The sequence below is a fragment of the Halichoerus grypus genome, chromosome 10 (genome assembly GCF_964656455.1).
Source record: "Halichoerus grypus chromosome 10, mHalGry1.hap1.1, whole genome shotgun sequence".
Classification (NCBI taxonomy): domain Eukaryota; kingdom Metazoa; phylum Chordata; class Mammalia; order Carnivora; family Phocidae; genus Halichoerus; species Halichoerus grypus.
In genome coordinates, this window is record NC_135721.1 from 81,531,273 (window position 1) to 81,555,749 (window position 24,477).

The window sequence follows — 24,477 nt, forward strand, 5'->3', positions numbered from 1 at the left end:
CTCAATGCATATGGTAGCTATTAGACACACTCAAAGGAACCAGTGCTCCTCTACAAAGATGGATTCTACTTTCCTATTACCTTGTACCTAAAGAAATGACACAACATGATATTTTGTGTGTGTTTGCTTTGTCTGCGCTCAGAATAATATGTGCCACTATAAAAAGAGAAACGGAATGCATATTCAGTAAATGTTCTAGTTAAGAACATGAAAGAAGGGATTAATCATCACATCAGGACAATCAGTGGTTAATTTGTTGCACCATTCATTGGAGTGATGGCAAGTTCCTCTCCTGCTTCACTGCGACCGTAAACTAGACCCACTAGTGCATTAACAGACAAGGTCTGGATCAAGCCCACCTAATTTCCTTGGCTCTTTCATTTTGTGTCTACTTCTTTTTTTCAGAATAAATACTCTGTTTGGCCCTCCGTTCTTTGAGTGGGTCTTAATTCAATTTTGAATACTTAACAAAACTAACTAGAGTCAGAATGAAATGAGGATGAGAAATATCGATGAGAAAGCAAGCTGTTGCTTTCACAGATGCTTCCTTCTAGCTTGGCTTGCACTTTTGCAATTGCACTTTTATATGGATTTTTGTCTTCCTGAATGCTGTTTGTTTTTAAAGTATATTTTTTATATGCTGCAACCCAGATTAGCCTGCTGTGGTGCTCTGTTTGTGAAAGCAATATTTTATTTGGATGGGGTCATTATGAGTTATCTTCAATCCCAGACCCTTCTGGGCTGGAGTCGATGTCGACGAAGGCCTCCTTATTGGTGAAAGTGGTGCTGAGAGTTAGGCTCTGTCGGGGCTTCACAGGTGCAAGCTCATCCAACTTAATGTTTTCATTTTTGACCAGAACTGTCTTATCCATGTTTTCTTCACTGTGCCTTGCGACAACAGCATCAAACACATCTAATTTGGGCGGCAAGGTTCCACTTTCAAATAGGTATTTGGCTAGATAGGAGATGCAAATGTTGGATAAGAACGAGGTAACCATGGCAAGGGTTTTAAATGGGAATCTCTGATTATATATGCCACTCTTATCAGAGTAGTAACCAGGGTAAAAGATCAAGGGCTGCAGGCACAGATACGGCTCCCCGCCAGTTATTCTCAGGAAAAGGCCAGACACATAACCTGTCACAGCCCCATATGTGTTGGTTCCCTTGACGAAGAGCACACAAAGCAGCTGGGGGAAGATGATGATGTAAACGAGGTCTGAGCTGAGGTACCAGAGCCCGTACACGGTCTTCGTTAGTAAGGCCATGGCTGTGGCGGAAGCTCCAAACACAAGTACGGTGATTCGCATGACCCAGATGATTTCCTTGTCTGATGCCTGCAAAAATTGCCACAGTAACAGCTTTTCACACAGTGCACTGGCTCATTTAGGTGAAGTATGAGATGGATCTCTGTGCTTTAAAGCTGGTGTAAACAATTCCCCTGGTTCATATAGTTCAATGTGGCCAAAATCACCTAAACCACATCGTAGGGAGCAAGCCGTCTAGGTGGCCTCCCTGGTGGGCCTTTGGGAGGGGTTTCTGTGTGCCATGTGCAGAAGCACAGGCAGCTACACCTTTCCCTGAATGCGCAGGGGAGAGGTGAGATGAACTAACGTGCTGTCATAGGGGAATAATAATGCGAGAAAGGATTTCACATATTTTACATAAGGAATTAAGGACAATTAAGGACTAATTCCTATGTGGCTGTGAGGAGGTATGGCCCACCCTTGCTTGCTGTCCCCTGGGAGTCCTACCATCTTTAAGCCCAGCCACCTTAAAAACAAGTGGAACCATTTTGTTCACTACGACCTAGAAAAACTAGAGAAAAACAAAACCTTAGTGAAGGAAGAAGGTGAATAGGGGTTATTGGCTCCTCAGTGACACAACAGTGCTGTTCTGCACCTACTTGATTCAATAAGGTCAATCACACTGAAAAGCAATTTTCTTACCAATATAGACTTGGGAGTTCAAGTGAAGAGTGGGACAGATGCTACACAAATGCCCAGGAAATAGCTTACTCACTATGCTCTGCTTCAAGTTTCTTATCATATTTGATTAAACTCAAAGTTTTTCGATGTTTTAGGTTTCATGACTCTTTCATTAGAAAGACAAGAAATATAAATTATAGCAATATGACTGTACCTCTCAAAAAATGCTAGTGTTGATTTGGTCCCTTTCATACCAAGATAAATGATAACATGCATTAAAAATGTTTATGTACCGCTTAAATAAAATTCAGCATTATTTAACCTTGTGTGCTTAATCAAACTAGAGTTCGATTTTAATACAGGATATTAATAAACATATAATACTACAGACACAATAAATACAATGATGACAACAACAACAACAATAACGTTACGTTTGGAAAAACCATTCTTACATTTTGTCTGAATGAAAGCTGGTAGATGTTCCGGGCAAACATGGAACTTGCTGACAAGATTGAAGAATCTGCTGATGACATAACAGCAGCAGAAACTGCACCAAGGCCAAAGAAAGAAATGTACACAGGGCAGAGATACTTCAGAACAATGGGTAAGATCATGTCCGCTTCATTTTTGTCCTTGGGACCTAGAGGCCCGTATGAAGTCTGGTTCCAGTCTGTTGAATAGAAAAAACACATATAAAAACAACCAAAGAACCATATGTTCTTTATCCATCTGGGGGTCATCCTATTTACTAGGAGCTTTTGAAATAAATTCAGAATGTATGAATAAGTCTAACTAAAGGAGAAGTCTAGGGTGCCTGGGTGGCTCAGTCGTTAAGCGTCTGCCTTCGGCTCAGGTCATGGTCCCAGGGTCCTGGGATCGAGCCCCACATCGGGCTCCCTGCTCAGCAGGAAGCCTGCTTCTCCCTCTTCCGCTCCCCCTGCTTGTGTTCCCTCTCTTGCTGTGTCTCTCTCTGTCACATAAATAAATAAAATCTTTAAAAAAAAAAAAAAGGAGAAGTCTATAATTCGGTCTAGAAATCTAACTAGGTATGTTGGTCTGAGTAGGTGGGAAGTCCATTGTCTTATATACAATTCTGGCTTCTAATGGGTTTTGGTTACACTTAGCCTTATTCATAAGACCTGTTTATCTATCTATCTATCTATCTATCTATCTATCTATCTATCTATCATCTAACAATCGTCAATCATCTATTTACTTACCTACCTTTACCTATTTCTATTCTGTAATTATGACATCAAATTGTCATTTGATTTCTACCTATTTCTATTCTGTAATTATGACATCAAATTGTCATGTGATTTCTATGACAGAATCATAGAAAACAAATGTTATAAAACAAAAGCATTGAGTATTTCTTCAACCAGTTGGAGATGTGAGAGGACACTTAGTGTTTCAGTGCTCAGTCCTCAGTCAGACATTCATTAATGCATACACGATAGTGGAGCTATTCTCACCCATCCTCTTCCTGTATATAAACTTGGTTTTTGGAGCTCCCTCAACATTATTTTTCTCCCAACTAAATTCCTTCTTGCATTGGATTCTACCTCCTGGAAACAGGAGGCATGATATGTAAAAGAAAGTCCTTGCTTTATTGAGTAGAAAGTGCAGGTATGAGCCTGCACTTCAGGAGGATTTTGGACTTTGTGTAAAAGGACTCAAAACATAAAAGATAAAAAGAGTCTCAAGGAAGCAGGAGGGCATGGGCACCAGAGATCCACAGGCAACTGTTTGCAGCACATCTCTGGCTAAGTCTGTGGGCCAGGCTGTTAAAAGCAATGAGCCAGTTTGACAGTTGTGAGGATAAGGAAGAAATGCGCAGAGAATGGCAAGTGCTTGATTTTGTTAAAGCAAGAAGTAAAAAGAAGAATCATCATTGGATTAATTCAGTGGTTCTCAAACCTTAATGAACACTGTGATCTCTCAGGCATGCCTTTACAATGCAGAGTATCCTGAAAGATTCTGATTGCATAGGTCTGAATGATGATAATATTCAGCCAAAATCTGGGAATTCACCAAATTATAGTTAGTGCAATAGATTAACCTTTGGAGTAAAATTTCATTACAGAGTATTACCAATTTTTTTTATCTCACAAAATAACACTGTGAAGCTGATTTAGAAAAACTACATTCATAAATTATACAACCACACATTTTCATACAATAAGTAATATATGTAAGTGTCTGAAAATGTTTTTTAAAACCACAAAGCCAAGTAAGCAACATGCAGTTTCTTCAAATATATAAACGGTTTTTTGAAAAAAAAATAAGCAAATGTGCTTTCAAGTTTTAAAATTTGAAACTTAGAAATTATATCTGATATTGATACTATGAAGAAAATAAGACACTGTATTTTTTATTTCAGAAAGTTTGTCTTTTTTATCATAATTGAAGGAATTGCATGATCAATTAAACACTGTCAGCATTATTTTCCAAATTTTCCATTAATTTTTTAAATGCAGCCAAAAACCTGAAAGTTTTGATTTATACAAACCTGTCCATTAATGGTCTAAGACTCACCAACATTAATATTATTCTTCTTCAACAGAATCTGAGATAAGCCACTAGTAAAATAGGCTATAAGATTATTTAGATTTTATGATGAGTTGGTCTGCTGAACTGTAGAATTCATAGAAGGAATTATATCTTCGAATTGATTTTAGAAAATGGCTATTAAGGCTTTATTGTAAAGGTTACAAAAATACCTTGTGCACCATGCAAGATGGAGACAATCATGGTGAAAACAAACAAAAAAATAAGTTTATCTTTGAATATATAGTTCTTTACTGTTTAGTTATACTATCATGTACTGAAGAATACAATGGAATCTTTAAATGTACATTAGTATAGCTCCTTTTTTATTTGCTGAACTTCTATGGCGTAATTCCAGGACCAAATAGGAATGGTTTCCCTTGAATCCTATCACTTTTTTCTTCCCCCATTTTCCACTACAGTTGTTCAAAGATATGCTTTGTTGAAGCCAATTTTATAGCATTCATTGAGACGTTATGGTACCAGAAATAACAACCAAGAATAACAATCCAAGAAAAAGATAGAGTTTACATTGGCTTTTTTAGTCTGCTGTCCTACAACACACACACACACGAACACACACACACACACACACACACACACACACACGAACACCCACACACATGCACAAGCGTGAGTACACAGCCAGATCTGTTTTTTGATTGTGACAGAAATGCTATTTTTTATTCAGAGGCACACAATCACCTTTGTCAGTCATCTTTTTAAGTGCTTGTTTATGCTATGGATGAACAACTGGAATGGAGAATGTACACTATGAAACATGGCTGCTCTTGTAAAAGTGACATAATCCAATAAGTAGCTCTACTAATTGAAAATCAAAATAGCCATGGGTGTATCACCTGTATCATCTTTACAAAACACAGTGGAGTGCAAGGTAAACTTCTTTAGTCTGTTTTAATGATTTCTACCTACAGGACTTCTTTGAATTTGGGTTACTGTGATGTATTTTCATGAATGCTCTTGGAAGCTATATAGCATAGATATGTAAGTTTCAGGAGAAATTAACAATTTCAATTAAATTAATGGTGAGATTTTAAAAATGTCTTAGATAGAGGCTAACTAGGAGACAAGCATCTCATTATGCTCTTTTTACCAATTTTGAGTAAGTTATTCTCTAAGTCTCAGTACCTTAAGTTTACCTTTACCTGCACACCTATTGATTTATTTCTCCAAGAAAGAAAACTTTTAATTAACCAACTATTAAGAATGTAAAGCAGGAATCTCCAGTTCAAAGTGGTCCTTAGGTGTCAGTTAGATTTCTAAGCCAGTAGCTTTCAACTCAGACCAACTTTGACCAACCAAGGGGCTTTAAAAAACACCAGTCTCTGGATCCATCTTAGATTATTAAAATAAAATCCCTGTGGGGTAAGATAGAAATAGGTTTTTTTAAAGCATCTCTTCTCCTCCCCAGATGATGTCAATGTGCACCTTGACTGAGAACCACTGCTGACAGGATTACATATACACAATTCTTAAGTATACCAACATGGGGGGGTATGCTCACATATATTTTATTAGTGGTGAGAGCAATCAAAAACTGTTTGGAGGCACTGGGCTATAATACAATTATTTGAATGCTATAATAAAAGTCTATATGAATATGATGAGAAACAATCAACTAAGTGGGGTAAGAGGGCAAGTGGGGGAAGGAGGGCAGTGGGTGGTAATTAGTCACTTCAGTGAAGCCTCAGTGGGTCAATTAGTGAAGTGTCAAGAGATATACCTGTTGATGCTCCAATGGCCCCAATGAGTATGGCTGGTAGAGCCATCACCAGGCACCCAAAAGCTGCCAGGAAAGACAACACTTGAGCATAGGTGGCTGAGGATGAAGAGAGGACCCTCTGGAAATAGGCTTGCCATGGGATTCCACCCAGCATCTGCATGGAAACAACAGGGACTCAGAATGAATTGGAGGCAAACAACATCTATTAGGTATTTTTAAGTAAGATTTTTTTTTTTACAGTCACATTCACAATAGTCATATGTATGGTTCTGATGTGCCATAAAGAGTCCTACATGACAAACATCTCAATTGTGATCATGTCATTGTCACATCTTCAACTATGCAGAATTTCCTCAAGTTTTTTTCCTTCATCATTACATAGCCCAACCTTTTCTATTCTTTAATTTACCTATTTCAAACTGCATTACAACTATCCAGAAGCCTTCAACCTGTTTTCGTCTGGAGGTTTTAACCATCACAAAATTGTCTCAAAAAATTAAGATTCTGAAGGGAGGAATTTTAATTTGAATCAATAAAACCCAATAAATATTTCTGAACCAGGTAATAGGATGGTAGCGAGGGGAATGGTTTCTTGCTCTGGAGCAACCTGTTCATATCGGAGAGTCAATGCAACACACTGTTTTCCAAAGCGGGGTGTACAGAGTGCTCAAGACAATATAGACAATAGCATCAAATAAAATATTAGAATTTCTATTTATACTCTTTTTTACCTCATACTTATATGTTACATTCTTTTTATTAAATGATTATATAATGTATTAGTACCCTATGTGTAAGTAATTCATAACTACATATATCTACATTGGGAGTGTGCTTACAATTCTTACTGAGGATATGCATTCATAAGCGTTTTGGAGACAGTGAACTATAATGTAATTTGTAGCCTGCTATAAGGAGGTATGCATGGGAAGAAAAATGAGAAAATTAATTATTCAGGAGTAACAGAGGGAGGAGGGAAAGTGGGATGAAGGACAACTGCATGGTAATCAGGAAAACCTACAGAATTGCATGGAGTCAGTCCTTAAGCATTGAGAGGGTGTCACTATATAGAGATGGAGAGAGAAGAGAGCCCCTGGCAGAGAATTCAGTGTGAAAAAGGAAGAAAGAAAAAAGAACAATGAAACAGCTCTGAGACCACTGTGTCTTTGGCTTGATTAAAGGTTAGGGTGTGTGGGAGTGGCTAAAGAGGAGTCTGGGGAATTCCTTCCCCATGATTACTGCCATGGGTCTCTGACTTGCATACAGTCGGTGTTCAATAAATATTTATCATATGAATGAGTGAACTGATGAATGAATTTTCCATATTACAATGTACTGAAGTTGTTTCTTTAATTGCCTGTCTCTCTCACTGGGCTCTAAATTCTGGGATGTCTTGTTTATCAACTCTCACCTCTGTGTTAATCAGAGTGCTTGTTACATATTGATTCCAGGATAATCTCTTCCGTATAAAAGCTATACATGTTCAAAAGTAAAAAAAAAAAAAAAAAGTAAAAGAAGAAATTCTAAAATTCATAATCCATGCCTCAAGTCTGTATTCTTTTTTTTTTTTAAAGATTTTATTTATTTATTTGAGAGAGAGAATGAGAGAGAGCACATGAGAGCGGGGAGGGTCAGAGGGAGAAGCAGACTCCCTGCCGAGCAGGGAGCCCAATGCGGGACTCGATCCAGGGACTCCAGGATCATGACCTGAGCCGAAGGCAGTCGCTTAACCAACTGAGCCACCCAGGCGCCCTCAAGTCTGTATTCTTCCAAAACTTTTCCTTTGGTTTGCAACCTGTTAATCAATACAGATCTTCCTTGACTTATAATGAGGTTATATCCCAATAAACCCATCATAAGTTGAAAATATCTGAAGTCAAAATAAAAAATGCATTTAATACACCTAACCTAGTGAACATCATAGCTCAATCTAGCTTACCTTAAACATGGTCAGAACACTGACATTAGCCTATAGTTGGGCAAGTCATCTAACACAAAGCCTACTTTATAATGAAGTGTTGAATATCTTATATAATTTATTGAATACTATACCGAAAATGAGAAGCAGCATGGTGTATGGGTACAGAATGTTTGTCAGTGTATCCGTTGTTCACCCTCATGGCTGACTAGGAGCTGTGGCTGGCTGCCGCTGCCCAGCACAATGAGAGAGGATCATACCCCCTATTGCTAACCTGGGAAAAGACCAAAATTCAAACTAGGGTTTCTACTGAATGCTATCGCCTTCTCCCCATTGCAAAGTTGAAAACCTAAGTCGAACCATTAAAAGTCAGGACTGTCGGAATACCCTTAACATTTTCTATGCCAATGAATATTCATTAATAATTTCAACGCCTGTATGAATCGATACACCATAATTTACATGCCAATCTCTCTAGACATTTAGGTCATCAGTGCTTTGTAAGTAAGGTAAAATCTGACCTCCGCAGACAAACAGAAGGCCTGATGGCAAGGTGGAAGAAGGGTTTGGACAAGTGGGATGCGGGCGGGCCGCCACATGGAGACTGTGAAGGGCCACCACAATAGGCCAGCTGAGGAATGCTGTCAGCGAGCAGGTTCAGGGTGGGGCTGGGAGATCTGTGGAAGGTATCCAGAGCAGGACTCCACAAGTCACTTATGACAAGTGGAAGTTGAGAGAGACAGTTGGAAGATCAGACACCCTTGGCGAAACATTTCGAGGCATACTTCTACAGTTCACTCATTCGTTCACTCAACATCTATCATTTCACTACCACTTATGGTACATTTTGAAGAATGAATATGACTTAGTCATATAATTTTGGGGGGATGGAGGAAACTTTAGCAGTCATTGGATATAATGCCTTATCTTGAAGATTAATAAATCTGAGGACTAAAGTGTAGTGTAGGAGAAATGATTTTAGGGTCTTGATGCTTTATTTCAATCCCTCATTCACACAATGGTGTGATTATCAACAGACTGTCTATCTTCTCTGAGTGCCATAATCTCCTCCATATAACCATAGATATACCTGCCATGCAGATATATTTTCACATACTTATAATATTTAACCCTTTCTCCATTCAATTCATAATTATAAACCATTCTAGAAAAATGTCAGCCAGTACATTTCTTAACAATCCTTGGGAAAGAAGCCCTCCCCCCCACCCCTGGAAACAGCTTGTTTGCATGTTTTCCTGCCTTCTTACCAGGAATTTCTCTACTGGGACAGACACATCTACTTTTAGTGCTGAAATTTAGCAAAGTGCCACAAATACAAAGTGAAATCATAAAATATTGTGAACCCTCAAAAAAGGAAACAAAAATAATCTCCGCTTAATTTTGATATAAACATTAATCTATTTCTTATTTTGAAATTAAATACAGTGTTTTACTTTTGTAAGTAACCTCTCCAGTTAGCAAAATCACAAAATCTGGCAGGTTCTTTTGGTTTTTCCCTCTTCCCTCAATCTGTGATCTGCCTTTATTTCTTCTGTGCCCCACGTCTCACTACCAACACCTTCACCCTGAAGTTCTGCAAATTCCTAAGCTGTCTCTGACTTCCCAGTGCTTCTTTCTTGGCATCTTTCCTGAATGACACCTCCTTTCCCAACTTCTGTCTGCACTAAAGGCCTTTTGGCAGTAATTTACTTACTCAGTAATTAGAAACTGAATGGGTTACTTATTTCAGAAGAAGCTGGTTTTAATGCCTTAATCCAAAATACAAATTAAAACTTTTAGATGGCTTGGCGTCAGACTGGGGAAGTCCCTGGGGGTAGGGCATGGTGTTCCTTACTTACAGCACAATAGGAATGTGGATACACCATACATCACCCTGCAGACATTCTCCCTTTAAGGCTTCACTCTCTCTCCACTTTGACACTAATCAGCTACCATAGTCAGTAAGTGGCTCCATCCTTCCAACAGGAAGTAGTCAGTGCAGAAATAGACATGAGCCAGTAGGTGATATTTACATATAAACCTTAAATCTGAAAAATGCACTTGATTTTAGGAAAAATGAAATTGCCTTCCTCAGGTAAGGGCATTACTTACCAACAGCAGAAAACTATCAAGCCAAGTATAGACTTCAAATGATTCAATGGTCCCCAGCCAAGGCTTTTGGTATCTGGCATGCAGAGCAGTGTACCCAATGTCAGTAACTGAAGAATGCGACAGGGCGAAAGGGACGCTGATCCACTGCAACCAGAGAGGGACGTGACAGAGTTAAGCTATGGCTTTTGCCTGTCTCATATACACAAGGTTTAGCCATGTGTTTGTTTTCTCAGAGACTACATAGCTCGGTTGTTCTTCTTGTTCAGACAGAGAAGAACCTGGAATCACGTTCTCTGTGGGACACCATGAAACACTGATTTACAAAAGTTAGAGGAACATATTATCTATGCCTGTGCTTAATTATACCATGTCATATCAATTATAGGAGCAGTCAGCCAACCTTTGGGAAGAAAACATTGAATTTGAGAACATTATATCGATATATAAACTTTTAATGTTCTCCTTGAATTAGAGAAAGATGTCCATTTATTAAAGTGACAAGGAAAGATCTGATTGAGAACTTGGTGGGTGAGACAAAATTTCAAGGGTGAGCCCAGGGCTAATAAAAGAAGGAAGAGAATGGGGAGGCCGTCTAGGTGGAACAAGGCAAAGAAGAGAAAAACATACAGGGTGTGCACACAGATCTTTTGCATGACAAGGTGTGCTGGCATGGGAGTGGCTTAGGGAAACGGGAGAGATAAACATAAATATATGGCAAGAAATTTGAATTGCAAGCTAAGGGGTTTATATTTTGTTTTGTGGGCAACTGGAAGCTAGAGGCATTTCTTCTGAGTTGTGAAAAGATTTTAGTAGATTTCTTCTGCATTTTAATATTATAGATGTGAACAGTGAGCTTAGGAGAAGGAGGAGTTAGGAAAAGCAGTAGGTGCACTGATATGACCCAGGTAAGGGCCTTAAATAGAGCCATGATACTAGAAATGGAAAGACATTGGTACTGAAAAGAGTTCTGAAGGGAGACTGAGCAGCCCTTAGATTACAGTAGGAAGAAGTTAGAGAAAGAAAATGAACAGATGAACCTCAAATTTACAGTTGTGGAGCTCCAAGGATGGTGATAAAATCAACAGAATTGGAGAATTTGAGAGGAGATCGTTTAAGGTGTAAATTGATTCATTAATTATGTATGCATGTATAGCCATTTGAAGCTTGGAAAACAAACCAAGCTTGGCCTTTTACTCAGTCAAGTCAATAGGCTCTTAACTAGTAACCAAGACAACTAGATTCCTCATTAGTTTAGTTACATTTTGTAGCAGAAAACCACTCTAACATCTATCCCCACATATATTTGTCCTATCATCTTTATACTCGCATGCTTGATTTATGCTCCTGTGTATTTTAAGTTCTGATCTCATGAAAAGCAATGAGAAATTACATATATCATCAATAAATAGCTTCATCCCCTAGCATTGTCTTTCTTGGTATACCAAGTGCATCAGCTAAGAGATCTGTCATTGCCAAACCCAACTTGCCTCCAAGTTCTGAACAGAGATTTATTTCTGGAAGTTTATGATGATACTAAGCAGAATTCTGAATTTCAGCACTGTTCACTTGCTTTTGACAATTTAAAAATAAGAAAGTAGGAGTCATTAAGCAAATTAAATTGACTTGAATTCAACTAAGATACTAGTGAATGAGATTCCATGAAATGCACATAGATGCTAATGGAAAAAGAGGAAATGTTGTGATCATTGCTAGCATATGTAAATTTATGGCTAAACTGTAATTTTAGTTGTAGTCAGTTCTTTTAAAATGCTCCTCCCATTATTACAGATGCTAGGAAATAAAAAACAAAACAAAAATGAGTATGAGCTTCGACTTCATTTTTCATTCCTAAATGTCTAGTGTAAGCATTAAAATAGAGTGAAGAGCTTTTCATTCTGAGAAAAAGAAGGAAAAAAAAGGAGGCTCAAGGGTGCTTTAATCATCCATGGGAAGGGAGTCATGATGTGCAGCCTTAGCTGCTTCTTTCTGTGGTCTTTCTCCAAGGGCACTGGTCCTATAGGCTACAAAGCTGAGATAACATACATGTGTATGAACCCACTACAGTGCCCAGCATGGAGTACTCACACCATTTTCTTGGATATGTCTTAGGTGTTGGATATTATTATATGTATAATAATGCAGTCTTCACATTTTAAAATGTTGAGTTTGCAAAGGCTCAACATTGACTAAAATGTGTTCATAATACACAAAAGCACTTTTAATGTAATACCAATAATACGTCTCATAATTATACAATACCTTTTACTGAATAAAACACACATATATTACCTAATTTAGTTTAGGATTTATAAGCAATATATAATAAATATTTCTAGTATCTTATATAATTAAGCCTTTTCTTTGTTTTTAGGCCACAAATAGTGATGATTAATATTGAAACCCACAGTTTTTCAAATGTGATAATTTCTGTCTTATGAGCAGTCTTATGGATCACTTAAAACAATTACAGGGGAAGGTTAAGAGACCAATGCAGTGGGCGCCTGGGTGGCTCAGTAGGTTAAGCATCTGCCTTTGGCTCAAGTCATAATCCTTCAGTCCTTGAATCGAGCTCCACTTCAGGCTCCCTGCTCAGTTACATTTTAACTCTGAGTAAAGTGTGTTGCATTCAAACTCAAGGAAGAGCACACATAAGTTTCCATCAAACGTAGGCATGAAGGAAAGGAAGCCCTAGACCTTTCTAAGAATTAAACTGAGGGCATATTTTCTGTCAAAATCTAGCAAAATGATTACATTTTTTTGTCCAATTAATTCACTGAGAAATCTAAAATTTCAAATGGTACATGACTTACTATGTATTATTCATGATGGAAAATAACATTTCTATTAATTTTTGCTGAGTTCATATAAAATACCACATTACCTTTTAGAAAGAAGGAGAGGAAAGTAAAAGAAGAAAGAAAGTCTGTGAATGGCTCCACTTACCAGGCCTATGAAGATACAGAAAAGCTGAACTACATCGGTGTAGGCCACAGAATAGAGACCACCCACCAGCGTGTACAGAGTGGCGATCAGTGCAGAGACGATGACAGAAGCTTGCACATTGACGTTAATGATCACGCTGATGGTGGCTCCTGAAGAAAGCAGACAAGAGAATGCTGTTGTCAAGGTACTCAAATGGATTCCACTTTCTGTTCAAGGATATACTGAATGATCAGTTGACAGCAGGTATTTTTCCCTGTGTCATGCGAAATATATTGGATGATAATAGTTAATGTAAGTTTTCATATAAAAATCTTAAAATCTCTATAATTTGCATATGTATATACATATATATACTTATGTATATAAATACACATATGTTTAAAAATATTCCTTCTTTCTGAAATTGATGCTTTGGTAACTTGTTTATGTGCAACACCCAAAATTCATGACATGACTTCAGAATTCCATGAAATACACTAAATTTAATACTACTATAAGAACTTGCAATAATTTTTACTAGCTATATGCACTATATTTACTCATATCCTCGAGATAAGCACAATCACCCAATTTCCATTTTGCATTAACTCTGACCCCTGCTAGCTTTTTAAATTTATTTTTATTCTTTTAAAGATTTATTTATTTATTTTTGAGAGAGAGAAATAGAGAGCAAGCAGGGGAAGGGGCAGAAGGAGAGAATATCCAAGCAGACTCCCACTGAGTGCAGAGCACAACTTGAGGTTCCATCTCATGACTCATGAGATCAGGACCTGAGCCGAAACCAAGAATTGGAGCCACCCAGGTGCCTCCTTGCTAGCTTTATTTAGATGACAGATGGTATAAAGTACCAATGTTTAAGATAATTTTGTAGAAGAAAATAATAAAATTGGTAAATTTTATTCCAGTCCCACTGCTAAGACACCAATGTGTTGAAGGGCCCTAGATTTCAATATCATCTTTTTAAGTAATTTTCATTATTAGAGTTTTAAACCTGCCTTAGAAATAAAATTTATGTTTTTCTTATGTTATGACTTTGTTTATTTTGTTTGTTGGTGTCTATATTTCCAATGAGAATATTAGGGAATGGACAATTGGACCCACTATGGTTCTTGGATTTCCAGTTCAGAATTCACTTGCTGTTTTACAGACCCTTTCCCCATTGTTCTCAAAAGTAATATAGTTTATATTTTATATTGTTAAACACAGCAATTATAGGAAAGTTAACATACACGGAGCAAATCTGTGATTTTTTTATATCATTAATTGCAATCTTATGTTCTGCCACCACTCCTCAATTGCATGCTAACAGTGTATGCAACCTACCAGAGATGAAAATCCATTTTCTGAAGGAGCAGCATAAAATATTTTGATCTAAGATAAAAATATAAAATCTTTTTCAGGATTTTTTTTTCTTAGTGCTTTGGATTTGGTAACAAAATTATTTTCTTGAGTAAAGCCAATTAATAAAATGAAAATTCTGGTAAGGAATTGGAGGATGAAGACAAGGGAAGGTGGTCAATTATTTCAATTATTTATAAGTGACTTTGGATAATTGACTGAGTTATTGTTGTATAGATATTTAACAAGTTTTTTTTTTCCTGCAATTATTTACTTCATGCTGGAATTTTAGTTGCAATTCTTTGCCATTCTTCTTTTGGCCTGGTTTTCTTCTTTAATAACAACATTTCTAAGTCATATCTCATGAATTATGAAAAGTACAATTATTACCCTGCCTCTTTGGACTTCTGTTTAATTTTCTACCCATTAGTGAAAATTTTATTAATTCTACACCTCCAAAAGGTAGGGAGGGAGGCTGTATAGAAGAAAGATCACTGAACTAGGATCCTAAAGATTTAGATACCGGGAAATACTACCATTTGGTTGCAACTCAGTGGTTTTAAAGAAGTCACCCACTTTTCTATCACTATTAAGATTAGGATCAACTTTTTCTCTAAAATATTTTCTTTTTTTTAAAGATTTTATTTATTTATTTGACAGACAGAGACTCAGTGAGAAAGAGAATACAAGCAGGGGGAGTGGGAGAGGGAGAAGCAGACTTCCCGCCGAGCAGGGAGCCCGATGTGGGGCTCGATCCCAGGACCCTGGGATCATGACCTGAGCCAAAGGCAGACGCTTAACAACTGAGCCACCCAGGCGCCCCTAAAATATTTTCTAAATAATTTCATCATTTGTAGTGAATAAAATAAGTTATACTTCCAGATCTGCTATGAAATATTACTTTATTCATGCAGCCATAAAAATAAACATACTATAAATAAAGTTATAAAAATTCACTGAATTTGAGTTGTGAGAAGTGTAAACATACATTTTTAAGATTTTATTTATTTATTTATTTATTTATTTATTTATTTATTTATTTATAGTGAATAGGAGTTTATTTATTTATTTAGAGTTGGGAGAGGGGCAGAAGGACAGGAAGAGAGAAATCCTAAGCAGCCCGGGAGCTGAGTGTGGAGCTTGATGCAGGACTTGATCCCATGTCCCCAAGATCATGAACTGAGCCGAAATCAAGAGGTGGATGCTTAACTGACCAAGCCACCCAGGCACCCCTAAATATGTATTTCTTAAAAAAATGCATGTGAAGGATGTTGTCTCTTTATGCCAAGAAGAGAGTTTAAAATTCTCCCCAGTTTCAGTGGTGAACTAAGCCCATTCACAGGAAGGTGGTAATAGATCTTATATTTGTCTATTCTTAAGCATTCCAAGTTATTTCTAATAAACTCTAATTTTGAATTATGTCCAACTATTATTTTTGAAGAAAATATGTGTTAATTTAAAAATACACATTCTGTTTACCAGAGCATATACTTCAAGCAATAGCAGCAATGATTCTATACATGTTGTTTGATATGTGTGTGCATCTATGTAGAGAGGGATATATATATATCAACATATTTTACATAAATATTGTCACATATTTTACATATATATTGTCACACACACAGACATAGACACACACATATACAAAAGCAACTAATTGCAACAAAGTTCAGAGCGCAGTTCAAGTTTATATTTCCAAAATACTTTAGAAATATTAGTTGGAGCACCTGTGTGGCTCAGTTGTTTGAGCGTCTGAGTCTTGATTTTGGCTCAGATCATGATCTCAGGATCCTGAGTTCGAGTCCCGCTTCAGGCTCTGCACTCAGCAAGGAGTCTGCTTCTCTCTCTCTCTTCCTCTGCCCCTCCCCCTGCTCGTGCTCTCTCTAAAATAAATAAATCTTTTGAAAAAGAAATTTTAGTTTATTAATTCAATCCTCCCTTTAGGGCTCTGTTATATAAATTGATCTTTATTCCATGAGAGTGAACATTTTGTATTTTGTTAGCTATTCAGCCCACTCCTTTTTTAATATCTCAGCAGGCAGCTTGTTCTTAAAATCAACATTTTCTAGCATTGAAACCAATGACAAATAAACTACCCATTGCTTGCTTCTTGGCTAATGAGAGCAAGGTGGAAAGGGAGGTGTATTTTTACACATAATTTCATTAGGATATAAGTGCAATGATAATTGTGGAGTATTATTATATTGCACCAAGAAAGTGCAACATTTTCAACTGAGTTATACAGCATTTTATAGTTATCAAACTCTCTTCTTTTCTACATCAAATCATCCATTCAGTTTACAGTTGGAGACCAAGAAGGAAAGATTATATGGGAGTTTGAAAAAGAAAGGAGTGAAAGGTAACATAAACTAATATCTGATATTACAGAGGTTAGATATGATGATAATACTGAAGCCAGAAGACAAGTTTGTGGTCTGGAATAAATACCACAGAAGGACATTCATCTTATCTTACTTTTGCTTTGACTACTTGGGGTCTAGCTGTAGACTGAAGCCCTTTATCTTCATTTCTAAGAAGAGATGGAGAGAAACATACATAGATACCTTGATGTCAAACACAGACATAGTTCACTGAGGAAGGTTGTGGAACTTCCAACTCTGTTGATCTTCAAGAAGGAACTCAACGCTCAGTGAAATGGTTTATATTTTCCCCTGATCAAAAGGCAGGTTATCAAGCCTGACTGACAATCTCCCACCATCCCACTGAAATCTCTCGTTTTCTAAACCTTATTAAGTGGGCTGAGAATCATTGAGCCCAGGATAGGTGGTCCTTAGCATTTACTGGAGTCTCAGTTCATTTTCTAGATCCCTAAACATGTGTACAACTCAGTACTTTAGGATTACATTGAGAAAAGAAGTAATATTGTTTTTCTTTTGAAGAAAGTAGAGAGGATTCACTCATTCACTCATTCATTCATTCGTGATAAGATTACAAGGCACAAGTCCTGCCTTCAAGAAATTTATAATCCCTTTTTTGAGGTTGGATTTGGGCGTGATAAACAGGCACATAATCATACAAAGTGACAAGTCCAATGAAAACAAAATTCCAGGTGCCTAAGGAAGCCCACAGGAAAGGCATCCAGCGAGGTCAGGATTACTGGTCCGAGTAAGTGACATCTAAGAGAAGACTGAAGGACATTTCCTGGTTAGCTAGGCAGATGTGCAAAAGGGCAGGCGGGAATGAGTCCAAAGTAGAGGGCATCTGGACTTGCACAGTGTTAGAGGCAAGAGAGGAGGTGAGGTTTAGAGTTCTGGAAAAAGGAAGGAGGAGGGGCGATGATGAGAAGAATCAGAGCCTAAGTCATAAAAAGCTTTATGCACTTACTTAAAAGTTTGGAAAGGAACAGTAAAGGGACATGATCAGATTTGCATTTTAGAAGGATGAGTCTGTACTATGTGTAGAATAGAGGAGGAGCGCTGAACAATAAGCGGGGAGATGGTTGCATTCATCCAGGTGAGGGAGGCTGCAGGTGGCCTGGCCTGTGGCTTAAGGGAGTAAAGTTGGGTTTGTAATGTTCTGTTAACCAGAGAGAGGCAGAGGTCCTTACCTAAGGCAGAGAAAATGGCTGCAGCCCAAAACATTTCTCCCATTAGTGCAGGAATAAATAGGAGCCCACCCATGCGTTTTCCATAGATCTGCTGAAATGGGTCTAACATGGTCACATATCCCTTGGAACGCATAGGCTTTGCAAAGAACAAACCACCTAAAATAAATTAAACAAGCGTTTATGAGAAAATAAAAAATTCATAAGATAATAGTCTTTGCCAACTTTTTACTATGCTATAATTTCTCAAGGGAAATAATCTTTTTTAGAACACTGATATGTGTGGAAGAACTAGTCTGAAATATACTGTGAGTATAGAACCAAGACATATTTAGTAACCAAACATGAATTTCTTAATACATTTGTCATTGTAGGCAGCCAAAGGGCCATTGAATGGTGTATCCAAGGCATGTGGATTGAAAAACATGGACCAGTGTGGCACTCACTAAAATGCCTTTGTATCACCCAGCATAGCATTCAGACACTGATTAAGCACAAGATCCAATAAATGTATTTTAAGTGCAAAAAAACAAAAAAAAAAATAGGAACTCTGTTATATAATATTCTTGACCTTTTCTTAGTTTGATTTACAAAAAGAAATTCAGGTACAATTCAAGTTGATTCATTGTTAATGATACCTCTATACTATTTTTGAAAGAAAAAAAATCATATGTTAAGAAATTCACAATTCTATTGCCATAGATCAAGGGATTTTTAAAAAAACATACTCCATAATCAAGGGATCAAATAATCTTAAGCATTAGTGTTACCGATTTCTGGTAACATCTACTTGAGAGATTTCTGGTAACATTTTTTTTTTTTTTCGCAATAGTTATTCACAGTTTGACTTGTTATTGCACTTGTTGTTTGTACTCCTGTTCTTTATGCTTTACTGAGTGGGTCACTAAGGTTTAAATTTTCACTTACCTAAAATCAGACTAAGAGAATATCCAATTGGTGCCTGAGCCCAAGCTAGACCATAGTCTGGTACATACACTGCTTCAGCAGTCCCATTGATGTAACCTCCTCCGACCCAGGTGGCTGAAATAGAATGAACAGTGAGGGAAAGACACGGCCATACTTAGCATACTGCTCAGTTTAACACAATGGCCATTAGCATCCTGTGACTATTGAGCACTTGAAATTTGGCTACTCTGGTCTGAAATGTTCTGAGTGTAAAATACACATTGGATTTCAAAGACCGAGTATGCAAAAGTAAATGTAAGCTGTCTCAATATTTTTTTTTGGATTAATTAACTGGTGAAATGAAAACATTTTCAATGTATTGAGTTAAATACATTCTATTATTTATATTTATTCCCTTATTTTTTCATGTTCTTTAAAGTGGTTTGTAGAAAATTTAACATTCCCTTTATGGCTCACATGATATTTCTCTGTACAGTGTTCCCCTGGGTCTTTTCTGAGTCTATTTAGTCATCAATACTTTCAAACAATATTGTTATATCCCAAAGTCTGACATTATATACAAAATATTATATGACTATTTCTATTCTCAATAATAGTACAACTTACACTTCAGCCTCCATAACATGAGGTCAAGTTTCTTTATTATTTTTTTCTTTTTATCAAGTTTCTTTATTTTAAGGTCCTTCTGTTTTAACTGTATTGTTCTTCTCACATTGATCACAGTTATATTCCTGGTGCAGGGGAGTGGCAGGGGGAGTATGTGCATGTGCAGTTGTGGATGCATGTGCTTTTTTTTAAATTTTATTTTTATTAATAGGGTCACTTCTTAATCACCTTAAACATCTTACTTACTTTCTTAAAATGTTAAAGGAGAGATGACACTTTTGCTCCAAGGCTTCCTAAAGTGAGTGTAAGTTATCTTTTCCTTCCCTCTTGCCAAGTACCCAACATGCACTTAGGCATAAGAAATAATTTAGAATTTGAAATGTTGACTGCATACCCACTTGTATTCTTTGTTTTAATCTGGGTCTTTTAGTAAGAAATTTGATATTTCATGGAGAATAATAAGAAATATTATCTTCTTCAGGTGTTATTTAATAGAATATCTGTAACATAATAGTTGAAGGAGGAGGTCAAGGAACCAAAGAAAACACATGTTGGTTAAACAAGGTTGGGCCAAGAAGGATCTATAAACTCTACCATTTTCTGTGACAAGGCAGTATCATATTTGATTATTGCTGAAAAGCTAAAGTTAATGGAACACTTAAATCTTTATAGTTTATATCCTTTGAGGAGTATTGCCAAAATATTTAAAAGAATCTCTTGTAGAATTTGTATAAAATTATGAGGAACAAAGGCTGGCTTACCAGATATGAGTCTGAATTCTAGGCTATATCATCCAACTGGGAATAAAATTTGACTCTGAAAAGTTATTTGAAATCTCACAGAATGTAAGTAAAATAAAAAAAAAATATGTACATGAAACTGTCAAAGACAGGTAGACACCTATAGCATTCATGCCAAAATTTATCTGGCTTTTGATCCAAATACAAAGCAAAGAAGAGAATGTTGTGGGGTTAGTACTATTATTTAAATGTTAACATGAAAAGACCTCCCTGCAAAGGAATTTTAAACACATTTAAATGGAAAGTTTATATACAAAATCCTAAAGTGGGCAAATATGCACTTAACAGCCACTCTCATCTGCTTGGAAGCTTTTACATGGGTGTTAACAAATAACAAATGCTATTATTTGTTTCTCTCATTCTAAGCCTTCCAGAAAATTTAAACAGGGTTTCCCTGGGCAGAAGACATAAACAGACATTCTCCAAAGAAGACATCCACATGGCCAATAGACACATGAAAAAATACTCAACATCACTCAGCATCAGGGAAATACAAATTAAAACCACAATGTGATACCACCTCACACCAGTCAGAATGGCTAAAATTAACAAGTTGGGAAATGACAGATGTTGGCGAGGATGCAGAAAAAGGGGAACCCTCCTACACTGTTGGTGGGAATGCAAGCTGGTGCAGCCACTCTGGAAAACAGTATGAGGTTCCCCAAAAGTTGAAAATAGAGCTACCCTATGACCCAGCAATTGCACTACTGGGTATTTACCCAAAAGATACAAATGTAGTGATCCGAAGGACCCCAATGTTTATAGGAGTAATGTCCACAAGAGCCAAACTATGGAAAGGGCCCAGATGTCCATCGACAGATGAATATAAAAAGATGGGGTACACACACACACACACACACACACACACTGGAATATTACACAGCCATCAAAAATTGAAATCTTGCCGTTTGCAATGACGTGAATGAAACTAGAGGGTATTATGCGAAGCGAAATAAGTCAATCAGAGAAAGACAAGTATCATATGATTTCACTCATATGTGGAATTTAAGAAAGAAAACAGAGGATCATAGGGGAAGAGAGGAAAAAATTAAACAAGATGAAACCAGAGAGGGAGACAAACCATAAGAGACTCTTAATCATAGGAAACAAACTGAGGGTTGCTGGAGGGGAGGGGGGTGGAGGGATGGGGTAACTGGGTGATGGACATTAAGGAGGGCATGTGATGTAATGAACACTGGGTATTATAGAAGACTGATGCATCACAGACCTGTACCTCTGAAACCAATAATACATTATATGTTAATTTAAAAAAATAAAAATAAATAAAAATAAAAATAAATAAATAAATAAATAGTGCTTCCCCCCTCCACTGGATGTCTAACTAGGACTTGAAGAAATGATTCTCACAGGTGCAGAATCAGACCTGATTCTCCTGCTAGGCAACTGGAACTGCTAACAACATGCAAGCAATGTTTTCATTGCATAAAGTAAATGGTCTTATGAGCACAGAGCTTATTAATGATCATTTTTCATTGTGCAGGTCTCCTCTCCCTTGTCCAAAACAAACTTGGTGACTGAATATCAACATTATAATATAGAAGTGAAGACTTGGTTACTTATCATGTTAAAGTCCTCCCATTTTTACCAGTCTCATCCCTTTTAGGCCAGAATTTGCTCTTCATGTCTGTATATTTCATGTCAGATTCACCAGTGAGAACAAGAATTCTTTCAAACTATATGCGTTTTTATTTTTTAATCTTTATTCTTTGTTAAATATATACAATTAATGAATCTGACAAGGTTTAGATAATATGGTTCAGATTTTAAATGAATTATGATATTGACCAAGATTCTTTTCAGTTCTGAAAGACTGAAAAAAATCTTTAAAAAATGAGCTAGACCATGACACTTCATATGAAATATCATGATTCAAATTTTTTAATATACTTTAATAGACTATTACATTGAAAAAATCATTCTAGGTGCTAAAAGACCAAATTCTGAAATATTATCTTTATGAACACAATAGATATAACATTAGAGTAATAGAACATTATAATGAACAATATTTACAATGAACAAAGACTTTGATATAGAGCAGCTCATTTATTCTTTTCAACAGTTTCTTGAGTTAGATCAACTTTCACTGTTTTATTTTGTTTTTCTTCTCATTTTCTTTGTACAGGAAAAACCTGAAGGGAATATAATCACAATGTTTTGATTCACTTCAGATGCCAGTATCACATCTGGATCTTTAGGGTAGAGAAGAAATGTTTGTGGTATAATAAACAATGAAAATGAAGATGTAAAGTTGTGTATGGTGTTCATCAATAGGTGGATAATAAGAGAAACCATATCTGAAAATGTATACTAACATTTCAGTAAACATATATGCAGGTGGTAGGCTTATGGATGATTCTTATTGTTTTTGTACTTAATCTAACTGTGTATATTAGCTATCACAGAAAATATTTTGCATGATACAATTTGCTCTATATATGTGTTTATGTAGAAAAACTGAGCAACAGAGGGTAAAAAAAAGGACCTCTTTACAAAGGAAGTGCCTTTATAAAGAAAGGCAGTGAAGTCAGCTGGAGGTCTGCATGCAGTGCACCCTGCAGGGGCTTCAGGGCGTGGCTGCCAGAAGACCTGGGTTTGGTGCTGATTCTGGTCCTTGTTAACCACGTAACTCTGTGTCCTTACTTAACCCCAGAGCCCTTTCATGGTGCGCAAACATAAAGAGCTTCATGAAGATCATATGAAACCATATACAGTTGACAAAGAGTTAAAGAACATAAAATATGCATATCTGAAAAATAAAACCTATAGTCCTTAAACTATTCTAGAACATGGTAGGTTTCAGATGGCCAACAGGGATGTAGTCTTCACAGATTGCTTTGGTAAACCATTCCATTTACAGATGAATCGTTTGAATAGCACATCAGGACTGAAATTTGGCATCATTTGGATATGATTTCTGATGGGATATTTTCCAGTGGGCCCTCAGAGTTCCAGTTAGTGTGGATTATATTGCTAATGTTTAAAAACCTAGTAAGAATCAGAAGTGAAATGTGTGTTGTTAGTGAATATTAAAGATATAATTTTAAATTGTTGTTTTTCAGAAATATTTTCTACAACCAAGAAGAATATAAAAGAGAAACAAGTCACCACTTAAACAGAGCCATCTCAGGGCATCAGATCCTCAGAGCCCAGAGGTGGTTTGAGAGGGAGAGGGCTGCAGATACTGGCTGAGGCATTCCTGTTAGGACACGCCCTAGCTTTTCCCCTTCTATATCAAGGTTCATGGAAATCATTGTGTTGTTGTTGTTTTTTTTTTTTTCCAGTGCTGTGGATTCCTAATATGTGATTGTCTTCCCCTGAGGGAATTAGTTAATTAGTTTATTAAATGGGAGAATTAGGTTTCAAGACAGGGCATCTATCAATTTGGAATTGTGTTGCCCCTAACTGATTTATTTAGTTGAAAACCATCATCTTTTAAGACAACCCAAAGTCACAACTTTGTGCCTGTGTTAGTGAACATGAGACACTGACTTTATCACATAACTTGTAAGACTAAGACACTTTTCTCCACCTCTTTGTTTTTACTCTGTTCCCACCCACTGAACTGTCCAGATAGCCCAGATTCATTTCATCCATATTCTGTCCAGCGATTTATTATAAAATCATTTTGTTCAAGTACTACTGAGTTGAAACCATTTTATTTTTGTTTTAAATAAATGTAAAATTATTTTTAGAATATATAAGCAGTGAATATAAGGGATCTCCAAAGGACAAAGGCTAAGGTATGCTTTGTCACTCTGAGAAGCTAAGGAGGGGTGGGCAGCACAGAGTGGAGGCATCAGAACCTACCTGTCATGGTAAATCCACCCACCAGCAGACCAATGTCTCGGCCACCAACTATGATGGCCTCGCTGCGTTCTTCTGAGCTGCCACTGTTTTTGGTTCTCCAGGCAGCCCATATTCCAACCAGCAATATTAAAAGGTAGAACACGATGATAGCTATCAGTCCTTCCACTTGGAAAGTCATTTTTACTTAGGGGTCCAGATTCTTCCACAGCTAG

General features: G+C 36.9%; 1 protein-coding gene across 1 annotated transcript; it reads right to left on the reverse strand.

Annotated features, from left to right (window-relative positions):
- Positions 1–707: 707 nt before the first annotated feature.
- Positions 708–24,477, reverse strand: SLC5A7 (solute carrier family 5 member 7). Its single transcript, XM_036092994.2, has 8 exons — positions 24,266–24,477; positions 19,029–19,142; positions 18,105–18,260; positions 13,196–13,344; positions 10,253–10,396; positions 6,223–6,376; positions 2,381–2,598; positions 708–1,334 (listed from the first exon to the last, which is right to left on the reverse strand). Exons 1-8 carry the CDS (start codon positions 24,441–24,443, stop codon positions 708–710), a joined length of 1,740 nt encoding a protein of 579 aa, XP_035948887.1. The 5' UTR covers positions 24,444–24,477.

What these genes read in the sequence shown, in the direction of transcription:
- SLC5A7 (XM_036092994.2), bottom strand. Translation starts at nt 24,443, where the DNA reads ATGACTTTCCAAGTGGAAGGACTGATAGCTATCATCGTGTTCTACCTT. An exon ending in GGGTGGATTTACCATGACAG is followed by an intron (nt 19,143 to 24,265) that starts GTAGGTTCTGAT and finishes ATTCTATTTCAG; the next exon opens with CCACCTGGGTCGGAGGAGGT. An exon ending in TCTGTATCTTCATAGGCCTG is followed by an intron (nt 10,397 to 13,195) that starts GTAAGTGGAGCC and finishes CTCTGGTTGCAG; the next exon opens with TGGATCAGCGTCCCTTTCGC.